The sequence below is a fragment of the Athene cunicularia genome, assembly GCF_003259725.1.
Source record: "Athene cunicularia isolate RWA chromosome Z unlocalized genomic scaffold, athCun1 chrZ_part2, whole genome shotgun sequence".
Classification (NCBI taxonomy): Eukaryota; Metazoa; Chordata; class Aves; order Strigiformes; family Strigidae; genus Athene; species Athene cunicularia.
In genome coordinates, this window is record NW_020799143.1 from 8221780 (window position 1) to 8240419 (window position 18640).

Below are 18640 nucleotides of genomic sequence, written 5' to 3' on the forward strand. Positions count from 1 at the left end.
ACTCTTACACTTACAGCAGTGTTGCTATACACACCTCTAGATAGAAACGCTTTGAATTTCAGCAACTTTCATGTTTGTTTTCTCTTACAATAGTGTTCAGTTCTTTTATAAGCCCAGAACACTCTGCAACTCTTTGATATTCTTTATAATTACCTGTCAATTCTGTGAACACTTTATACTTATTACTATATTCATAACACAGTAAAATTTGGCAACACCATTGTCTTCCTCAAGTCATTCTTTGTTAATAATCAGCTATTACCTAAACTAAAGCATGCTTCCTAGGTAAAGAATTATGTCTTGTTATAGGAAATCATGAATTTACTTCTAATGGAAATATCATTAGATTAATTACTCAAAGTATTTTCAAAAAAAGTAATTTGTATTGGATATAGGATTATATCGGTCTTAAAATGCCATCACAGAAGGTTGAAAGAGTTGTCACTTGAAAGAGTTGTGACAAGAGAGACCATTTTATTTATTTATATCTAAAAAAAATGAACGAAGAGTTATTTGAAGACAAAAGTGGAAAAGGATGGGGAGGGAGAAAAAAAGAAAAAGCAAGAATTTGATGGAAAAAAAAATTCCCACATTGCTTTTTAAACAAATCATAATATACATACTTTTAGTGGTTTTGAACATCGTAAAGTTTTATACCATGAACCTAAAAATGCTCTAAATCATATGCAGTTATGCAGACAAAAAGTATTTGCTTTTTTTTCAACAGCTGATTTAACATTGTGGGTATCTAAAGCCAACACTGCTGTAAGTTGTGATGTGTTCTGTAGTATTGAACAGATGGGTTTACAGGCTTTTTTGACTGTTGGATCTAAAGTTATTTAAATATGTATATGTTTTATCAAGAAATAGGTAGTCTAAAAAGTGATAAAACATATATAAATATTGCTACTTGTTCTAAAGACTGTTTTATCTTCAGGTATCTATCAATTTATGACTGAAATTTTCCTTTGTTTTTCTCAGAAATGGGACATGCAGTGTTTGTTTCCCTCATACAGTGCAGAAAGAAAAGAGAATCAACTCTTCCACAAAAATGTATTATTATTCTCTCATATGCTCATTATCTCAGGAACACAGGAGGATGTGAAACTCTATAGTATTGTACATATTACTACTTAAGTCTGTGTGTGAATTTGGGAAGTCACTTAAACTCTTCTTGCTTTAGTATCCACATTTAGAAAATAAGGTTGATGATATCTTCCCATCCCATGAGACTTAAATATTCATAAATGATTTAGAAGTTCTGAGATAAGAAGAGATGCAAATTTTTAATAATTGCTATTCACAGAGGCCATCATGAAGCTGGTTTGAAAATTACGAAGGGATAATTATTTTTTAAATGATACTGGATAAAAGGAGCAGTAAGAAAAAAAAAATTAATAGAAACCAAAACTCAAACTGGAAACAGCTAAACCAGAATTAACTTGCTCTGAAGTCACTAAAAAGGTTTTTTTAGAATGAATTTCAAAATTACAGCTAAGATCTTAAAATAACAGAAGCAGAGTGATTATTTTATATTGTATTTATGCCAAGAATAGCACGTATGGTTTGAGAGAATAACTTGGATGTCTTAGTGCCAGAATAATATAAATAAAACTAAGAAAAATAATATGCATGTTAGGTCTAAATGGTAGATGTACCCTGTATGTTTTTAGCCTAGTACCTATTCTTGTGTGTATCTTCACAATGATTTGACAAATGCTGGAAAAGTTTACTTTTATATACTTGCCAAAACACACAAAATAAACCTGTCAACTTTGATTTGCTGTGGGATTCTGTTTGATATATTTATATCAAATTTATTCCATTTAAAAATATGGCAACCTAACAAAGGCTTTTCAAAATATGAAAGAGTTTTGCTAGAGTTCATGTCAGTCATTTCCCTAAGCTACTTTATTCATAGGGTACATAGAATATGATAGTATATCATAATATCTAGATTAAGTTGCATTATTCTCTCATAGCTTCTTGACAGAACAGTTTTTACTCTGTTCAAGCAAAATAAATATTAGTATTGGTTGTACACTATGTTAGAAACCACAATAAAAGAGAAATTTAATTTAGACCATCTTTGCCTATAGCAAATGCAGAAATATTCACCAGATAGCTTTTCCCTTTGAAGTACTTCAAGCCAAGCCAAAGACCACTGATGGCAAAGGAAGCATTTTCTTTCCTTTCAATGACCCTGGAGCCAAGCCAGAGTTAGAAAATAATATGTAACAATCGTATTTGTGTAACACAGAAAATTACTGGCCATTATAGTAATACTGTTTATACACAGCAAGCTCGGAATATTTTACAGAGAGTATTTATTCTTTGTCCCAAAGTTATCAGTATTAAAACAGATTAACAAATCTGTTAATTTAAACAATTCTAGTTGTCTGATTCATAACACAAAATACAGGATAAACACTAAATACAAGTCCTAGTGCCTTCACATTTCATTTTCCTCCATACCTGGCCAAGTCAATATTTATTAAGAGAGAAAGAGAACTCCATGTGAAAAAATTTGCTTTGCACATTGTTGAAATCCCGGTTTATCCTGGGAAGCATTTTGTTTTTTTCCCTTAACCACTGCATCAAACTGGCATCCACACAGTGTTTGTGGTTTCACGTACATCACAAAAAGTAACTGCTGATTATCACCACAGAAATTAAATAAGGAAAACCTTCTTAAGAACATGGTTGGTTAAATTTTCCACTTTGTTTGAAAGATTTGCAATTATGGGTTATCTAAAGTGGACACCAAATAACAGAGCAGCACAACAAATTGCCCATTCTGTAATACAGTTCAGATTCAGTAAGTATATAAACACCAGACTTCAGCATCATTTCTCAAAGAGGAAATGAAACCAGTAAACAGAGAGTGTGTGCTTTAGGGTATGGATAGAGGCAGCGGATAGGCAGTGAGTTGCCCTACTGCTCCTAAGCTGCTCTGCAGAACTTTGAAGAAAACACAAGTGCTTCAAAGTTCAGTAGGTTAAAATATTTATTACTTGATTTGTAATAACAGGGTAATATAAAACACTGCAGAAAATGCCTGTAAAATTGGCAGGAGAAATAATGAACTAAAGCCAAATTCTGACCTGCAGGAAATGGATTCAGTTACACTGACTTCAGGGAAAATGTATCTAATCACACTGGGTCTGAATTCATCCATAAATCTTCAGCATTGCTTTTGGTGGTAATAGTTTTGTTTCAGTTATTAATAGGATCTGATTCATAAATTCTTATGAAATGTTTTGGATTGCTTAAAAGCTATGAACCAAATTACTTCCAAGCCTAACTCTGGCTTAATTGGTAAAACAGAAAGGTCTAACAGGAATTTAATCTTGAGTTAATAACATCTGTTGGTTCTAATAAGTAAATTCCATATATGTTTTCATCCAAACGGATTTGAATGTAATATCTATGACTAACCCGAAGTGAAGACTCAACCCAGCTCATTTTAAATCTGGAAAAGTTAAATAGTGGTAAGTGTTCGAGGAAACTGTGAACTGACCAGTGGCACAAACGCTGACCAATGGCACAAGAACAGTATAGACCAGACCTTTTATAAGTCTAAGCAACAGACTTAAGTAATAGTTTTAACCAATTGCTTCTGTTCCCTATATCAACAACATAATTTACTGTTTTTCTGTTCCCTGCCAGAATGCGATCCTAGTAATTCTAATTCTCAGCTACGACATGTAACTGGAAACCACAGCAAATGATATTGTTGTGGCATGACATTGCAGAAAGCATTCATGTACTTTTTCTCCCTTTTTTATCAGGCATTTGAAAAGAAACGGGTTTTGGTTTTTGTGTTCTGTCAGAATGTTTTAAAGTCCACTGCAGATTTGTAGGCTAACAATAGGGAAAACTAATACATTCTGTACAGAATAATTTATTATTTATGAGGAAAAAGGATGACAAAATTATTTTCCTGGTTTGGGGTTTACTTCATTTTCTCTTTAGTGACATACTAAATTCACACTTGCCTACGTTGTATTGTCATGTTATTCATTAAAGCAGGATTTCTTTTGAAAGGCCAACAGTAGACAACAATGTAATAATACTCAGGAAAACCCAGTTTTCCAACAAAATTTGGCTTTGGTAGTTCATTATATTCTGATGTTCCTGCTGTTCCTTTGTCCAGTGTTATACCTAACCATTACAGAGGAACTGATTTTCATGGTCATGTCAAACATAAATCAAAGCAGAGCTTCAATTGTCTTTAGGTATTTCAGCAATTAGACTGCAATTGTTGACCATTGCATTACTGATGTTAGATTCCTGAACAGTAATATGCTATTTCCTAATTAAACAATTGCAGAATAATCTTAATTGATAGAAAATTGTGTCAGCAATAGCGTGGCCAGCAGGGACAGGGAAGGGATTTGACCCCTGTACTCGGCACTGGGGAGGCCGCCCCTCGATTCCTGTGTTCAGTTTTGGGCCTCACTACAAAAAGGACATTGAATGACTTGAGCGTGTCCAGAGAAGGGCAACGGAGCTGGTGCAGGGTCTGGAGCACAGGTTGTACGGGGAGCGGCTGAGGGAACTGGGGGTGTTTAGTCTGGAGAAGAGAAGGCTGAGGGGAGACCTCATCGCCATCTACAGCTCCCTGAAAGGAGTGTGCAGAGAGCTGGGGATGAGTCTCTTTAGCCTAGTAGAAAGTGACAGGCCAAGAGGGAATGGCCTCAACTTGTGCCAGGGAAAGTTCAGACTGGATATTAGGAAGCATTTCTTTACAGAAGGGGTTGTTGGGTGTTGGAATGGGCTGCCCAGGGAAGTGGTGGAGTCCCCATCCCTGGAGGTGTTTAAGAGTCACATTGACAGAGAACTGAGGGATCTGGTGTAGTTGGGAACTGTCCGTGTTGGGTTAATGGTTGGACTGGATGATCTTCAAGATCTTTTCCAACCTTGACAATTCTGTGAAATGGCACATGTGGCTATCCTTCAAAGTAATTTGATATTTGGATCCCGCTGACATAAAAATGTAATGTAGTATGAAGTATTCCTGATGCCGTACGTCTAGATGGTATAAATTTATCAAAAGAAACATATGGGCATGACAGCTAGATACTTTTCTTACTTGTTTTGACAATCACACTATTATTTCTGTGGAATTACATGCTTTCAAGCTTTCAACGTGTGATGTGTGTCAGTTGTGGGACTCCTAACACCACATTAAATTTAAAAATAATAACCTACAGAAGTTTTGATTATCAAATTTATTTTTTTTATCACTTGAAATCACCAGTACAGCATACGTGGTTCTTCACAAGCCCTTTGGTTTCAATATATCACCAATTAGTGCTTTTAGTTTCCATTTATAAAACTAAACCCATGGATCTTGATTACTCAATATCCATACAGACCTTTCTTTGTCCAATTTATTGCTTTTAGGACCTGATGTAAAAAATTGCAGCATATATGAATTTTAAAGTGCCCTCTGTATCACAGGTTACTTCTGCAATTCAGACATGCTTTCTTTAAATTGGATGTGAGACCATCTTTAAAATTCAATTGCAAGATAAACCTATCCAGATCAGGCTCATCTTAAGATTTTCCTGTCAGATGAGTATCTGGCAAATCAAATTAATATCTAAAATTAACTTCTCCAGTTTTAGTTATTTTTAAGACAAATATATGACCACATTAAAAGGTTAAGTAGTAAAATTCTAATGATATTCCAATAGGGTTACAAGTGGGAATACTCATTTATGGAATAAGGGTGTATTTTTATGTTACAGTGCTGTTTCCCAAGAGACACATAAACTAACCAGAAAAAGTAATTATTGTTTCAGAATAGGTGTCCACAAAGGGAGTTAGGATTGTAATGGTATTAATTCATGCTTGACCTTCTAATCTGCATACCTACTTGCCGACAAACATGAAGTCAATCATGAAATATGAATTGGGGTGGGATGCTACGGTGTCCTAGGATAGTGAATTATATTTTTTTGGTATATATGCTTGAAAGAAAACTGAAACCATTTCCAAGATCCTCCATTACTAATGTGTCTTTTGGGCAGTCTATTATCACAACCTGAGTGAAGATCGATCTTTTCTGACCTTTTACCCTCTTAGGTTACTTCTTGACCTTTTTGGAACCAGTCAACAACATCACAGTAGTCCAGGGACAAACAGCAATCCTCCACTGTAAGGTAGCAGGAAATCCATCTCCAAATGTCAGATGGCTAAAAAATGATGCTCCAGTGGTTCAGGAGCCAAGACGAATCATCATCAGAAAAACAGATTATGGTTCACGTCTGAGAATCCAGGATCTGGATACCACAGACACAGGATACTACCAGTGTGTGGCTTCGAATGGGATAAAGACAATAACTGCAACAGGAGTCCTGTTTGTGAGGCTCGGTGAGTTCCTGGCTTTTATGATTACTCAGACTGCTTTTATAGACTAGGTATTAGTTTTCACAATAGCATAATGAGAAATGAATTTGTTGGTTTTAAAAGAATTCTCAACACAAAAGGAAATAGGTAAAGCTGTTGCCTGTGACCTCTCCCCCACTGCAGAATTTCTTAGTTGAACTCAATACTCGTTTACTGGTAATAAAATAAAGTAAATACTAATGCAAACATCTGTAAATATATAGTGAAGAAAAAATTTTAAAGCGGTGTCAGTATAAAGTACAAAAAGTTAACATTTCATTGCCTGGAGTTTTCAGTCTACTGCTGAACTCAGTCTGTAAAATAACTGAACAGAAGAATGAGAATCAGTTTTTTATATGATGTTCATAGTGCTGGGCCCATCCTTGTGAAATATCACGTCTCTACTGCTAAGTGAAGCCTGGCCTCAAATTCTGCCCTTTGACAGCTGAAGATACTTATGTTGCATTTTGGAGACTTAATCACCCATCCTGGAAGGCAAGCTTTTATTTAGTTTGCTTCTGAAAAAAAAGAAAAAAAATTCTAGAGAAATTTTCCTAAAATTTCCTCTATTTTTATAATGAAAATAACTAACTTCACAGTTTAGTTTGTAGTGATTCATTAAGTGTGGGGTATTGGACCTTGTTCCTGCTGTGACAAAGATTAAGAGCATGTCCTTGTCATACCATAAACTCTGATAGTAAGTCTCAGGTGGGGCTTATTAAGTGGTAAGTGATGTGTCAAGATAACACACTGTCTTTCTAACAGCCTGTGTTTTTATGGTGGGAGGTATTTTCTTAAAAAAATGAAGTCCACTCAAGTTGCTGCCTGAGCAGACAGAAGATTCATATGATTTTTATTTGTGGCTTTGAAAATAACAATATATAATTATGTGCAGGAACGCAGAGGGTTTTGTCTGAATCTTGATACAAACCTTCCTTAAAGAGACAGTTTCCTTTAGATTACTATTGACTTTTTCAATACTGCTGTTCTTGAGCCAAACTTGCCATCAGTTTTTCTTTGTTTTATGTTTACAGGTCCAACAAACAGCCCAAATCACAATCTTCAGTAAGTACTTTTTTAAAAATTACTTAATGCATTCTGACCACTTTTGTTCTGTAAGAATTTAGTTCATAAACTCAGTAAACACTGCCTGCAACCACAGTGTGCTTGCTAAAAATATCTAATTTATCAAAAACTCACAGAACGGATGAAGCTTTTTCAGACAGGGATAGCATTGTGTTACAGTGGGTTTTGGTTTGATTGAATTTTCTTGAGCAACTTCTGCTTGCTTATTTCATATTTTGTGCAAGCAAAATACCACAAAGTCATGATGTTCGAACAGTAATTGTTTACAGGGCAAGTATGGGCTGGAAGAGTGGTTAAAAATGAATGGGTAAAATGCTTAGGTTGCTGTGGTTGTAAATTTACCCGTGTTGTATTATTATAACTTGAAAAGTCAGATAAAACAAGACTAGAATCCTGTCTTCAAGCAGCTAGGTAAAACCCCTCTTTGTTAGTGTCATTTTGACTTTGGTGGTGATTTAGTGGTTTTTTTGTTAGCTGCCTCAGCTCACTTGCTGATCCAGTCAGAAGCATGAAAATAGATCCCTTCTGTTTCATCATCGTTGGTTTATGTTTCAGTTTTAATTTAAATACTGTGTATTGTATAATTTTGTGAAGTAGATTCTGTGATTGATCAATTAATGAAGTGAGGAATGCAGTCGGAGGCCTTTTTATGTGTTAATGGTATAAAACTAGTGCTGGAGATGTTACTTGCTTTTATTCTTATTTTTAATTAGTCCCACACATGGATGCTTTTCAGAAGTACATTGTTGATCAGTGTTTGTGATCTCTGAACTCCCAATGACTTGAGTGGAAACACTTACAATAGCTGCAGTGAGCTGACCACAAATCCAACCATCTTGCATGTACCCTCACTCAGTTCTCTTACATATATAAAAATAACTCCACATGGTACACATTCTTGTATTTTATATGGACAGAAAGTGTAAATGAATTTAAAGGATCTCAGCATTAGAGAGATTTAATAAGTTTTCATATTTTTGTAAAATTGATTACTAACTATTGAAGTTATGTGATCATTCCTGTAACCACTGAAAGATCTTACAGCAATTTAGAAAACTGTTATGCGCCCATTTCACAAAGAAGAAAAATAGTCACATACCAGAAAGCTGTCTGATCTTTTACGAGATCAGGAGGCAGAGACTGTTACAAGAGATAGGAAACTGAAATGTGCGTAGTGAAGCACTGAACTGAAGTTCAAAGAACAGTTTTCAAATGCAGCTGAAAAGTAGAAAGCTCTGAGCACAAGGTGAAAAGCTGGGAACTAAGTTTTACGTTGATTCACTTTTTATTATTGAGCAAATAATTAACCTTATTTCTTTCGACTTCCCTAGTATTTCCCAAACTTTTCTCATGTAGTGAGGATTACCTTATATTTTACAAATATCATAAATATGATAAAGTGAAAACAAATTACTTAACACACATTTCTTAAATTATACACACACACACACACACCCCCACCCACACACACCAGCCCCTCCCCCCCAAGTGGAATTGAATTAAGGTTTCTGAGCCATCTTTCATTCTGCTTCTGCCAATATTTTGAATACCTGACTATTCAACCTTTGCTAGTTTGGAACTCTTAAGTTAAAATAAAGAAATAAATTAAAAAAAAAAAAAAAATAAAAAAAAAAAAATCCTGTCATTTCGGTAGTGAAACCTCTAAACTGTTTTTGTACCAGTGTTAGAGGTGGTGGACCTAGAAGCAGTACTGTGCCATGATTGTCTTGGACCTGCCATTAAAAGATGAAGAGTAGGCTGCTGTTAGATTTTTTTTTTTCCCTTTTCTTAAATATGCAGTTGATTGAAGAGAAAGCTGATACTTGAGAAAAACAAGCTCAGGTCAAAGGTCTAGTGAGAAGTCATGAGGCACTTATCTTATGAGGTCCAGGAGCTTTCAGGGATTACAGATCTTTGCCTCGCTGCATGCCTATTCCTGTTTCCATTTTTTTTTTTTCTCTTTCTTATTTATCCAGGTTTTGCCCACCTTTCTAAAGTTCCTGTCCTTCTTTTTGATACTGTCTTTTCGCTTCTCATGCCTCACAGTTGTTCCCATGTTCCTCTGCTCCATGCCTTCTACCTAGTCCTTCAAATAAAATGCCGTAATTTGACAGGATTGTTTGTTTCTATTCAGAAACTGATTACAAATGTTTTACTGAATATTTTGTATAAAAATGTATGGGTCAATTTGTAAGCCAGAAAAGAGGAAAGGGGAAAAAGGTGAAAGAAATACCTAACTGCTTGGAAGGAGCCCACATGGAACAAAGGGCTCTTTCTGTTTGCTGGCTGCACAGCACAGTCTTGTGTTGAGCCACCCAAGAGCTTTTTCTCCTGGCATTAACACTTCCAAAAAGACATGCTTCAGTGGAAGCACTGAAACCTAAAACCATTGTAACTTGGTTTAAAACTATACCTAATGAATTATTAAGGGATAAACCCCTTTACCTATATAGATACCATCTAGCAAGGTATTTTTATGCAGTCCATGTGTTCTGCTGTGGATTTCTAGAAATGATCTACAATTAAAGATTGCCAGAGTTCAGTTGCACATTATTCAGTCAGACTCAGTGCAAAAAAGGGCAGTGACCTTCAGATAGCGAAGTTGATGCATTTCCATAAAAATCTAAAAGTAAAAATTTTCAACCAAATACAATCTTAAACTGGTGTAGATTTTTTTGTGAGAGTGGAGAGATCTTTATTTTCTGGAAGGTCCATAACTGTAAAAATTGCTATGGATTCTTCTGTAGAAATGGAAAAATACAATCTAACTAAATTGCTGTATTTATCAAAAGTATTAAAATTATTTAAAGTATTAATTGCCAGTCCAAATTAATTTACAATGGAAATAAAATCAAAACACAGTTAGAAAACTAATCTGTAATAAGCCTTTGCTGTCCAAAGGACTGTGCTACTAGAGGACAAGCCTGCAGCTTGAATCCTTTCTCTCTCTGCATAATGTTACTAACTTTTGTATCATTAACATTATTAGCTTTTGCCCTCTAAAGAGGGGCATTCTGTCCGTTCAGAAAATTATGAGTGTGTGGCAATAAAATAAATGGATAGCAGATACTGGAGAATGTTTTTTTTGGTGGCATGATTTTAAATTCAGCAATGGGTGTTAATATCTAGAGGACAGAAACAGTTGCCTTCCCATCTAGAAGTGTTGTTTTACAAGATAACATCATTCTAAAATACTTTGTGTTCTCTAGTCTAATGTATTTTTCTCTTGAACAGCTAGATGGAATTTTACCCATTGGGGAAATTCCTGGTTTGTAACTGTTTAGATTTCTTTTTAAGGCTGTGACTGTAGTAGTGCCATCTTGAAGGGAACTTGTGATGGAAGATATCTGACAGTTTGTTGGCTCTAAGGACTTTTGGAAAATCTGATGAGCTTTTAGCAGAAGCGAGGAAGGCACACCGGAGTACAGGCAGAAAAAAGTAGCTATAAACTCAGCCCTTGCTAAGCATAGGTGAACAGAACTGGCTCTGTTGCCAGTGCTGCCCTTTTCCCCACATGACCTTTCTGCAGTCTGCTCAGGACATCAGGAGGTGAATGTCTCCTTCCATAGCCCTGTTTAGGGGAACTGGGCTTTCTAAGAAACTTTGAGAAGTCCCTGTTTTATCAAACTCTGACTAAGATCAGTTCTGAGTTTGCAGTCACTGATGCCTGTATGCCGGACCCTTAGAAGGAGAAATAAGTGGGAAGAAACACCATTATCAAGTTGAATTTGTAATTTCTTTGAGGAGGTATTTTTGAGGTATTAATCACTCTGAATAAAATTGCATGCTCTCATGTCTTATTTTCTTCGGGTAGTTTGGGACAACAGTAAAAATTTAAAGATTCAGTCCACTGAAGAAGAGTGATGAAGCATTTGTACTTTAGAAAAAAGCAGTTCTTTCAGTGGAAAACAGAATGTCTTTAAAAACAGGTAACACATCTGAGTTAAAACTCTGATGAGGAACCCTGAGTCTGGGATGGGCAATTGATTCTCTATGGGTCTGCATATCCGATAGCTTTTATCACATAGCCAAATCTGTGACCGAAAGGGGAGCTTCTGCATAATGTAAATGTCACTCATACAGCTTTATGATGGAGGCAAGGGTGTTTTCACCATGTGACAAATCTCTGTGTAATTGTAAGGTGGAAAAGGGAATATGGGCCCTTGGGAAAGAGAGTGGAAAGAAGCGGGTCATCAGAGCACTTCACCCTGAGGCCACCTCCCTGCCCATTGCTGAGGTCTTCCAGGTAAAAGACAGTAACTATAGGGGCAGTAACTATAGTTTTGTGAATTGGAGGCGTCTGGCAAGCCAAAGGCACCCAACATCATGTTAAAAAGGAAGAATACTTTCCTTATCATCAAACAGCAGCACCACTCATATCTTCCTCCTTTCCTCAGGTGGCATGGCAAATACTCTGTAGTCCCAGTGCAGTTCAGCCACTGATAACATTTTTAATCTTGTAAATTATACAAGATTATTTTAAAATTCACATAAACAGATGTTTTTATAACCAATACAAGGTTGTTTTAACTCAGATGTTACAGTGTTTATTCAGGCCCATGAAGACCAGGTGTTCAGTGATGGGCCTCCTCCAGAACAACATGCATGCCTTTTGTTTCATCAAAATACACACTTGGCAAGATGACCATATTTGAAAGGTATATATTTTTCTAAGATATTTGTGGTAATATGTTGAAGTTACAGAATAAACACATACTTTGTCTTCTGGTTTCCTGTTTTAATCAGAGAAGAAGGATTTTGTCATTAAAACACTGGACTGTAATTTTAGAGGTCTGGATTAAATTTCTGGTTTTGCTTCTGTCTGCATGTGTGATTGCAGCAAGTTGTTTAACCTTTGTTTCTCCATCAAATGGAGATGGTCGATCTTGGCAATTTTTTGCCTTCCTCTATTATGGGATCAGATCATTTCAAAATGTTTAGGTTACATTCTCTCCTCATAAAGCATGGAATGTTATTCTTATTTTATGAATGAGGAACTGAGGCACAGATTATCTTGGGCTGGTCTACATTAAGCAGCATGTGTTTGCCTTGACTGATTTCCTGGCTCCCTCACAATCCAGTCTGGGGATCTGGCTAGAACATGCTGCAATACAACTGTGTGTCAGTTTCCTTTTTTTCTTTCAAGATTGGGGGCAAGGCTGTGTTTCACCCTGGGGTGGGGTTGGGGCTGCTTTCAGGGAACTTTGATCCACAATCTCAGATCTGCTTCTGAATCCATCAGTTTAAATGGCCTTTGACAGTTGCCCAGGCCAAGACAGGAAATTTGTAGAGGAAGGAGCGAACTGAAACCAAGACTGCACTAAACCATTTTACATATTCTTTTCACTCTTACCTGTTTTAGAGTGCAATTTTTTATTATAGTGATTGTTTTGACTTTAGCTATGTAGGATACAGCCTAGTAGGGCTCATAAAGTACATTGTGTCACAAATAATAACTGAAAAATATACTCTGGTCTGTCCAGAGCTTTAGAGTACACTCAGAAGAAGCTGACATTCTGTCTTGCAGTGTAAAGTGCAGAATTTTAATCCTAATCTTACTTTTGTGTTTTAAAAACCCTATTTTTTTTCTTATGAAAAACCCCAAATATGTGTAATTCAAGGCAGAGTCAAGGAGCAGTGGAAGTACTGGTCTGGATTGTTTTGCACCACATGAGATCCCAACTTATTCCCATACTACCTTATTTTTTCAGCTTTAATCTTCCACTTAAATATTTTCTAATCACTAGTGAATAAATGATCTAATGCATTTTATATTATTTAGTGAGAGAAGTAGAAATTCATTATGCACTTACGAAATTGACTAATTTTAAAAGCCAGATATGTATTTAAACTAATATGCATAGCATTTTAGAATAGATACAAGTGTTTGTATTCCTGCAGCTTGTTAGCTGGAAGAACTATTGCAAGTGGTAGTTTTCTCCTTTCCTTCAAAGGCAGGGAAGAACAAAGGAAAGAACCTGCCAGGGAATACAGAAAAATGGATAATAGTTTGTTTCAATCTGTTATGATCACTAATCCATGCTGTTCAGAAATGCCCAAAAACCAAAGGGAAGCCAAGCATATGCAAAGGTGATTAAATTTAGACTACCAGAAAAGTTTTACTTTCTTTTTGCTACTGTGTGAATTAAACGCCCCTGAGACTTAACTGTGAAGTGCAACTATTTTGCACTGCTTTAGGTAGAGACCCTGGTTGCAAAGACAAGAAAGCAGCCTTACAGGACTTGCCTGCTGTTAGGCAAGGTTTCCAAATACCTGAGGAAGAAGTGATTAGTTACACTTCTGTCTACTCTTACAGTTAATCTAATTCAGGGTTAAATGTGAGGAAGCGCCTTCCCACATGTGATTAGCAGTGCTGTCAAGATAATTTTGAATGGGTTGGATCAAGCAGCTAACGAACGTAATGCTTACCACTTTACATTTATATATGGGGCTATAGCACCCAGTACACTAAAGCACACAAACACCTTCTTTCCTAAGAGTTCTGTTTTCCAAAATTTAAGCTTGTAGGTGGATATTAAAGGAAGATGATGCTTTCTGTGGGAGAGAACTTACCCACAGCCTATGTGCTGGGAGGGCCTGCTTCCTACTCTGCAGAGCAGTGGTTAGGTTTCTGATAGCCAGACAGCTGTCTGTCAAGGCAAACTGTAAGCTGTAACTCTGAGATGTGCAATGTATGGTGAAGAGCCAAATACAGCTCTGACTTTGTAAATATGTGACCCCAACATGCTCTCTTCCAGTAAATTCCAGATCAGCAGCAGGTGCCTAGGTTTGGGCAGCTCAGAGAAACAGTTTGTATTAAACTACCAAAGTTGAAAGCTAAATAAGACATTTGTTAATCTGTTTAAGGATATATTGAAATTGATATTCAGAGTATTAATGACCATTGGGCTTTTGGCAAGTAGCTACAACGATCTTCAGTTTGGTTTGATTTTACTTCCTCCTTCTGTCCTTCCTTCAGTAGCTTAAATGGCTTTCAAAGTATTTATTGTATGTCCTACAAAAGGACAGTTACATGTCCCTGAGACTTCCTGTCAGCATGTGATGCCACATCGAGCTTAATTAGAGTTCCTTAGGATGCTGAATAGCCTCTAAGTGCACACAAAGAAACGGTGAATGTTAACAGTTAGGCACAAAGATAAAGGAACGCTATTCTAATGAGAAGTAGGTAATTTAACAAAATGAGATAATGTTATAACACCACACCATAAATCTTCCTTTCAATCTTTATGGCTTTATGGTTAATTTTCTCCTAGTTTTCTGTTATTTTGTTGTCCATTTCAGTTTAAAAGAGGCAAACAAATTATAGATGCAACTAATTTAGTGTACTTGAGAGGTGAAACAGATGGTACACACCACTAAGATTTGAACATTTCCATTCAAAACTAAATAACATTAAGATTGATAGAACACATTGTTTTTAAAAAAGGACAAATGTAAGGAATTCTGCTCTTTTTAAATTGATACTGCTGTGTTAAGTCTAAAATCTGAAGTATTTGAGTTAAGGCTATACTAAAAAAAAAGGCTGCAAGAAGCATGTCTCATCAGCAGTCTCTCTAATGCTCCTCAGAAAGGTCAGTCCTAAATGTACCATTTCTCATTTTGTTGTCTGATAATAACACAGAAGGGGCAGAAGATCACGTTATGTGGGGCACAAAAATATTTGATATTCACAGAAACTTTGCTTTTGTGCATATGTGTGCTCACACATGCATATAGTTCTCCGTGCACACCCCCTGGTTTTTATAACAGTTCAATTTGCAGGCCAGAAAACACATTTACCCCCTGCCTCACTATACTTTCCTTCAACTTGGGAAATCGGTCTCTTTACTGGTACCCTCTCAGCAGGCTGACCTGCATATAGAAATCCTGATACTTTCATCTGACTCGGTCTTATAAAAATACCATAAAAAACCTCGATTTTTTCACCTGCCTAATGACAGTAAAGTAGTTCCAGAATGCAAAACAATGAGTAGAGGGTTAAAGGGAGGGAAGAGGAAGAGGAAGAGGAAGAGGAAGAGGAAGAGGAAGAGGGAGGAGAAGAATAGAATAGAATGCCACACCACGCCACCATTCCAGTTGGAAGGGACCTACAGCAATCATCTAGTCCAACTCAACTGCCAGACCACTCCAGAGATGACCACATGTTAAAGCCTGTTAAAGGGCATTGACCAAATGCCTCTTTTTATGGCACTGACAGGCATGAGGCATCAATCACCTCTTTAGGGAGCCTGTTCCAGTGTTTGACCACCCTCTTGGTAAAAAAATTTTCCTAATATCTAGTCTGAACCACCCCTGACAAGGTTTTGAACCATTCCCATGCATCTTATCACTGGATCCTAGGGTGAAGAGGTCAGCAGATCCCTCTTCACTTCCTTGCCTCAGGAAGCTGTAGAGAGCAATGAGGTCACCCCTTGCCTCTTTTTCTCCAAATTAGACAAACCCAGAGTCCTGAGCCACTCCTTGCAGGACATGCCTTCCAGCCCTTCCACCAGCTTTGTTCCCCTCTGGACACATTGTAAATCTTGGGGCCCAGAACTGCACACAGCATTCAAGGTGAGGTCACACCAACACTTAATACAGCAGGATAATCACCTCTTTTGACCAGCTGATTATGATGTTTGATGCACCCCAGGATGCAGTTTGCACACCTGGCTGCCAGGGCACACTGCTGGCTCCTATTGAGCTTAGTGTCAACCAGCACCCCCAGATCCCTTTCCCGCAGGGTGCTTTCCAACTGTTTCTCTCCCAGTTTATACTTGTGTCTAGTGTTCCACCATCCCAGGTGCAGAAGCTATCATTTGTTTTTGTTAAATTTCATGCCATTGATGATTGCCCTAATGCTCCAATCTATCAGCACTTCCCAGTTTAGTATCATCTGCAAACTGACCAACTGTGCATTCAACTCCTGTCTCCAGGTCATTAATAAAAGTGTTGAACAGAACTGGCCCTAATAACAACACTTGTGACTGGCCACCAGCCTGATGTAGCCCAATTCACTACAACACCTTGAGCCCTGCTGTTCAGCCAGTTCTTCACCCAGCTCACTGTGTACCTCCCCAAAGAACACAGGCAGTGTTACCTTCATCCCCGAAACAGAAGGCTATCTTAACCGCAAGGGAAGAAGAGCCTATCTTAGCAGCAAACAGTAGAAGGAAATAGTTTCACACAGGAACAAATCTTCTATGCTTTGAAGAGGAGCAGTGCAGACTGTCTTTTTATTTTCTTCTGTAGAAGATTAGTTTATCACATACGATCATGGAATCATTTCAGTATGAAAATACTCTTAAGATCATTGAGTACAACTGTAAAATGTTCCATGTTTCTGCCAAATTACACAGGAATCTGAAAGACAGAACAAAGGCATGCTTGTGGGTGCGCTCTGGTAATAAAGTTAAAAATGTGGCTGCTTTTTCCTCTGACTGCTGTGGTGATGTTCCCCATGTTGTTGCTGCAAGGTAGTGTGTTCATATGGTGTTCGGTAATTAATGTGGAAAAGACAAACTCAGTGGGTAGCGGAGTTTAGCTGCATATTTTTTACTTCAGCATTAGATTGAAGAGAAGAGAGAAAAGCAAAAATATATTACAAAATGAATAATTCCAAGGCTCAGGCACTCCATCAAGTATGTGCAGTGGGTGATCACTGTACTTTTAAATTTTCTACCATTTAGGCTGACAGATGCATCAGTATATACAGAATCTTAGTTTTCAAGCATTAAGAACAATACTGGAATGCTAAACTTGGAGAAGCATTTGATTTCCTAATTGAGTTTTCTACATGTTTTGATTCTTGAAAAATTTATTAATGTTAATCTTGGTTAGATAGTTTACAAAGCTGTGGTGCTGGTACTACAGCTACTCACAGCCTATCAAGATAATAATGTTTGCATAGCATCATGTTGTGTGGCATCTGGAAATAAATTGTAACCCTGACTTTGGAATGTGAGCTATTTTGCTTTGTCTGAGATGCAGTGCAGTATCCATTATTATATTATGGGAAGATTTAAATGAAAAATATATCAGTCAGGCATTATTTGATTGTACACAGGAAAAAAAAAAAAAAAAAGAGAGGAGTCTTTGGAAATAAGGTCTGATAAACATTCAGTAAATGGTTTTAAATCCAAAGGAAGAAGAGTATAGAGAAATTACCATTCAGGATTATATGAGGGATGGATGGATGGATGGATGGATGGATATGCAGGCCTCCCAGCAATTTTGGGTGATTCAGGGTGCTGTCCCTAGCCCCAACAAAGGGTAGCTGCAGAGCCAAAGGTGGTTCATTTCTACCCTCTTCAGTGGCTGTTTATTCTTAATTCTTGAGAACTCCAGGGGCTTTGATTGAAACTAGCATAGGACTCCCTGTGCAGAAAAAGTTAATTTTCCTCATTTGGAAATAAACAACAATCTTGTCAACGTGGAGTTATGATGACAGACCAGAATTATTTCTTGAGTACTGGATTCCTTTACCCATTCCACCCAGACCTCAGTCACTGGAGCCAGCCGACAAGTGGGTAGTGCTAATAATAGACAGCTGTCCTCAGCACAGACCAGCCCAAAAGAAAAGACACATACTTAGTCATCTATTGACAGAGAGAAATGGTGAGACACAAAAGTACTGGATTTTGCTCGAGATTTTGGAGGACTGTGTGCTCCCCAGGTGGTGGCGTCTTTATGCATCCCTGACCTGCCTCTCCCTCCCACTTCTATAGCGACTGTCCTCCCAGGCGCTCGGCAAACTCCTCATGCCATTGCCTCCATTAGCCTTAGGCACTTGTCCTGACAAGGGTGCCAAGCAGTTTTATTTTATCACACAGCACTGCAAAAGTTGCTGTAGGTGGGATATTTGGAGAATGTATTAGCTACACTCTTGTAGGCTGGGCTGAGCACATGAAAATGGAAATGACATAAAGGCCGGACAGATTCGGGTAGTGTTTCATGGGATCAGCAATAGGTATGTTCTAGCAAGGCAACATGACAGCATCACAGTCAACTGTCCACTTCTGCTGGTAGTGGTTTTGGTTTGGGGTATAATTTATTTTTTTTCTTCCTAAAGAGAAAAATGGTCATTTTCTCTGGCCTCATTTTTGAAACACCTTAACCATTTTTTCTGAAGCTTTTTTTTTTTTTTTTTTTTTTTTTA

The 18640-nt window shown here is 37.2% G+C and overlaps 1 protein-coding gene across 1 annotated transcript in view; it reads left to right on the forward strand.

Annotated features, from left to right (window-relative positions):
* ROR2 (receptor tyrosine kinase like orphan receptor 2) overlaps nt 1-18640 on the forward strand; it is a 157841-nt gene that overhangs the window by 117704 nt on the left and 21497 nt on the right. Inside the window, exons 3-4 of the mRNA XM_026866430.1 lie at nt 6094-6381; nt 7431-7461. Coding sequence (XP_026722231.1) covers nt 6094-6381; nt 7431-7461 — 319 coding nt within the window. The remainder of the gene's footprint in view (nt 1-6093; nt 6382-7430; nt 7462-18640) is intronic.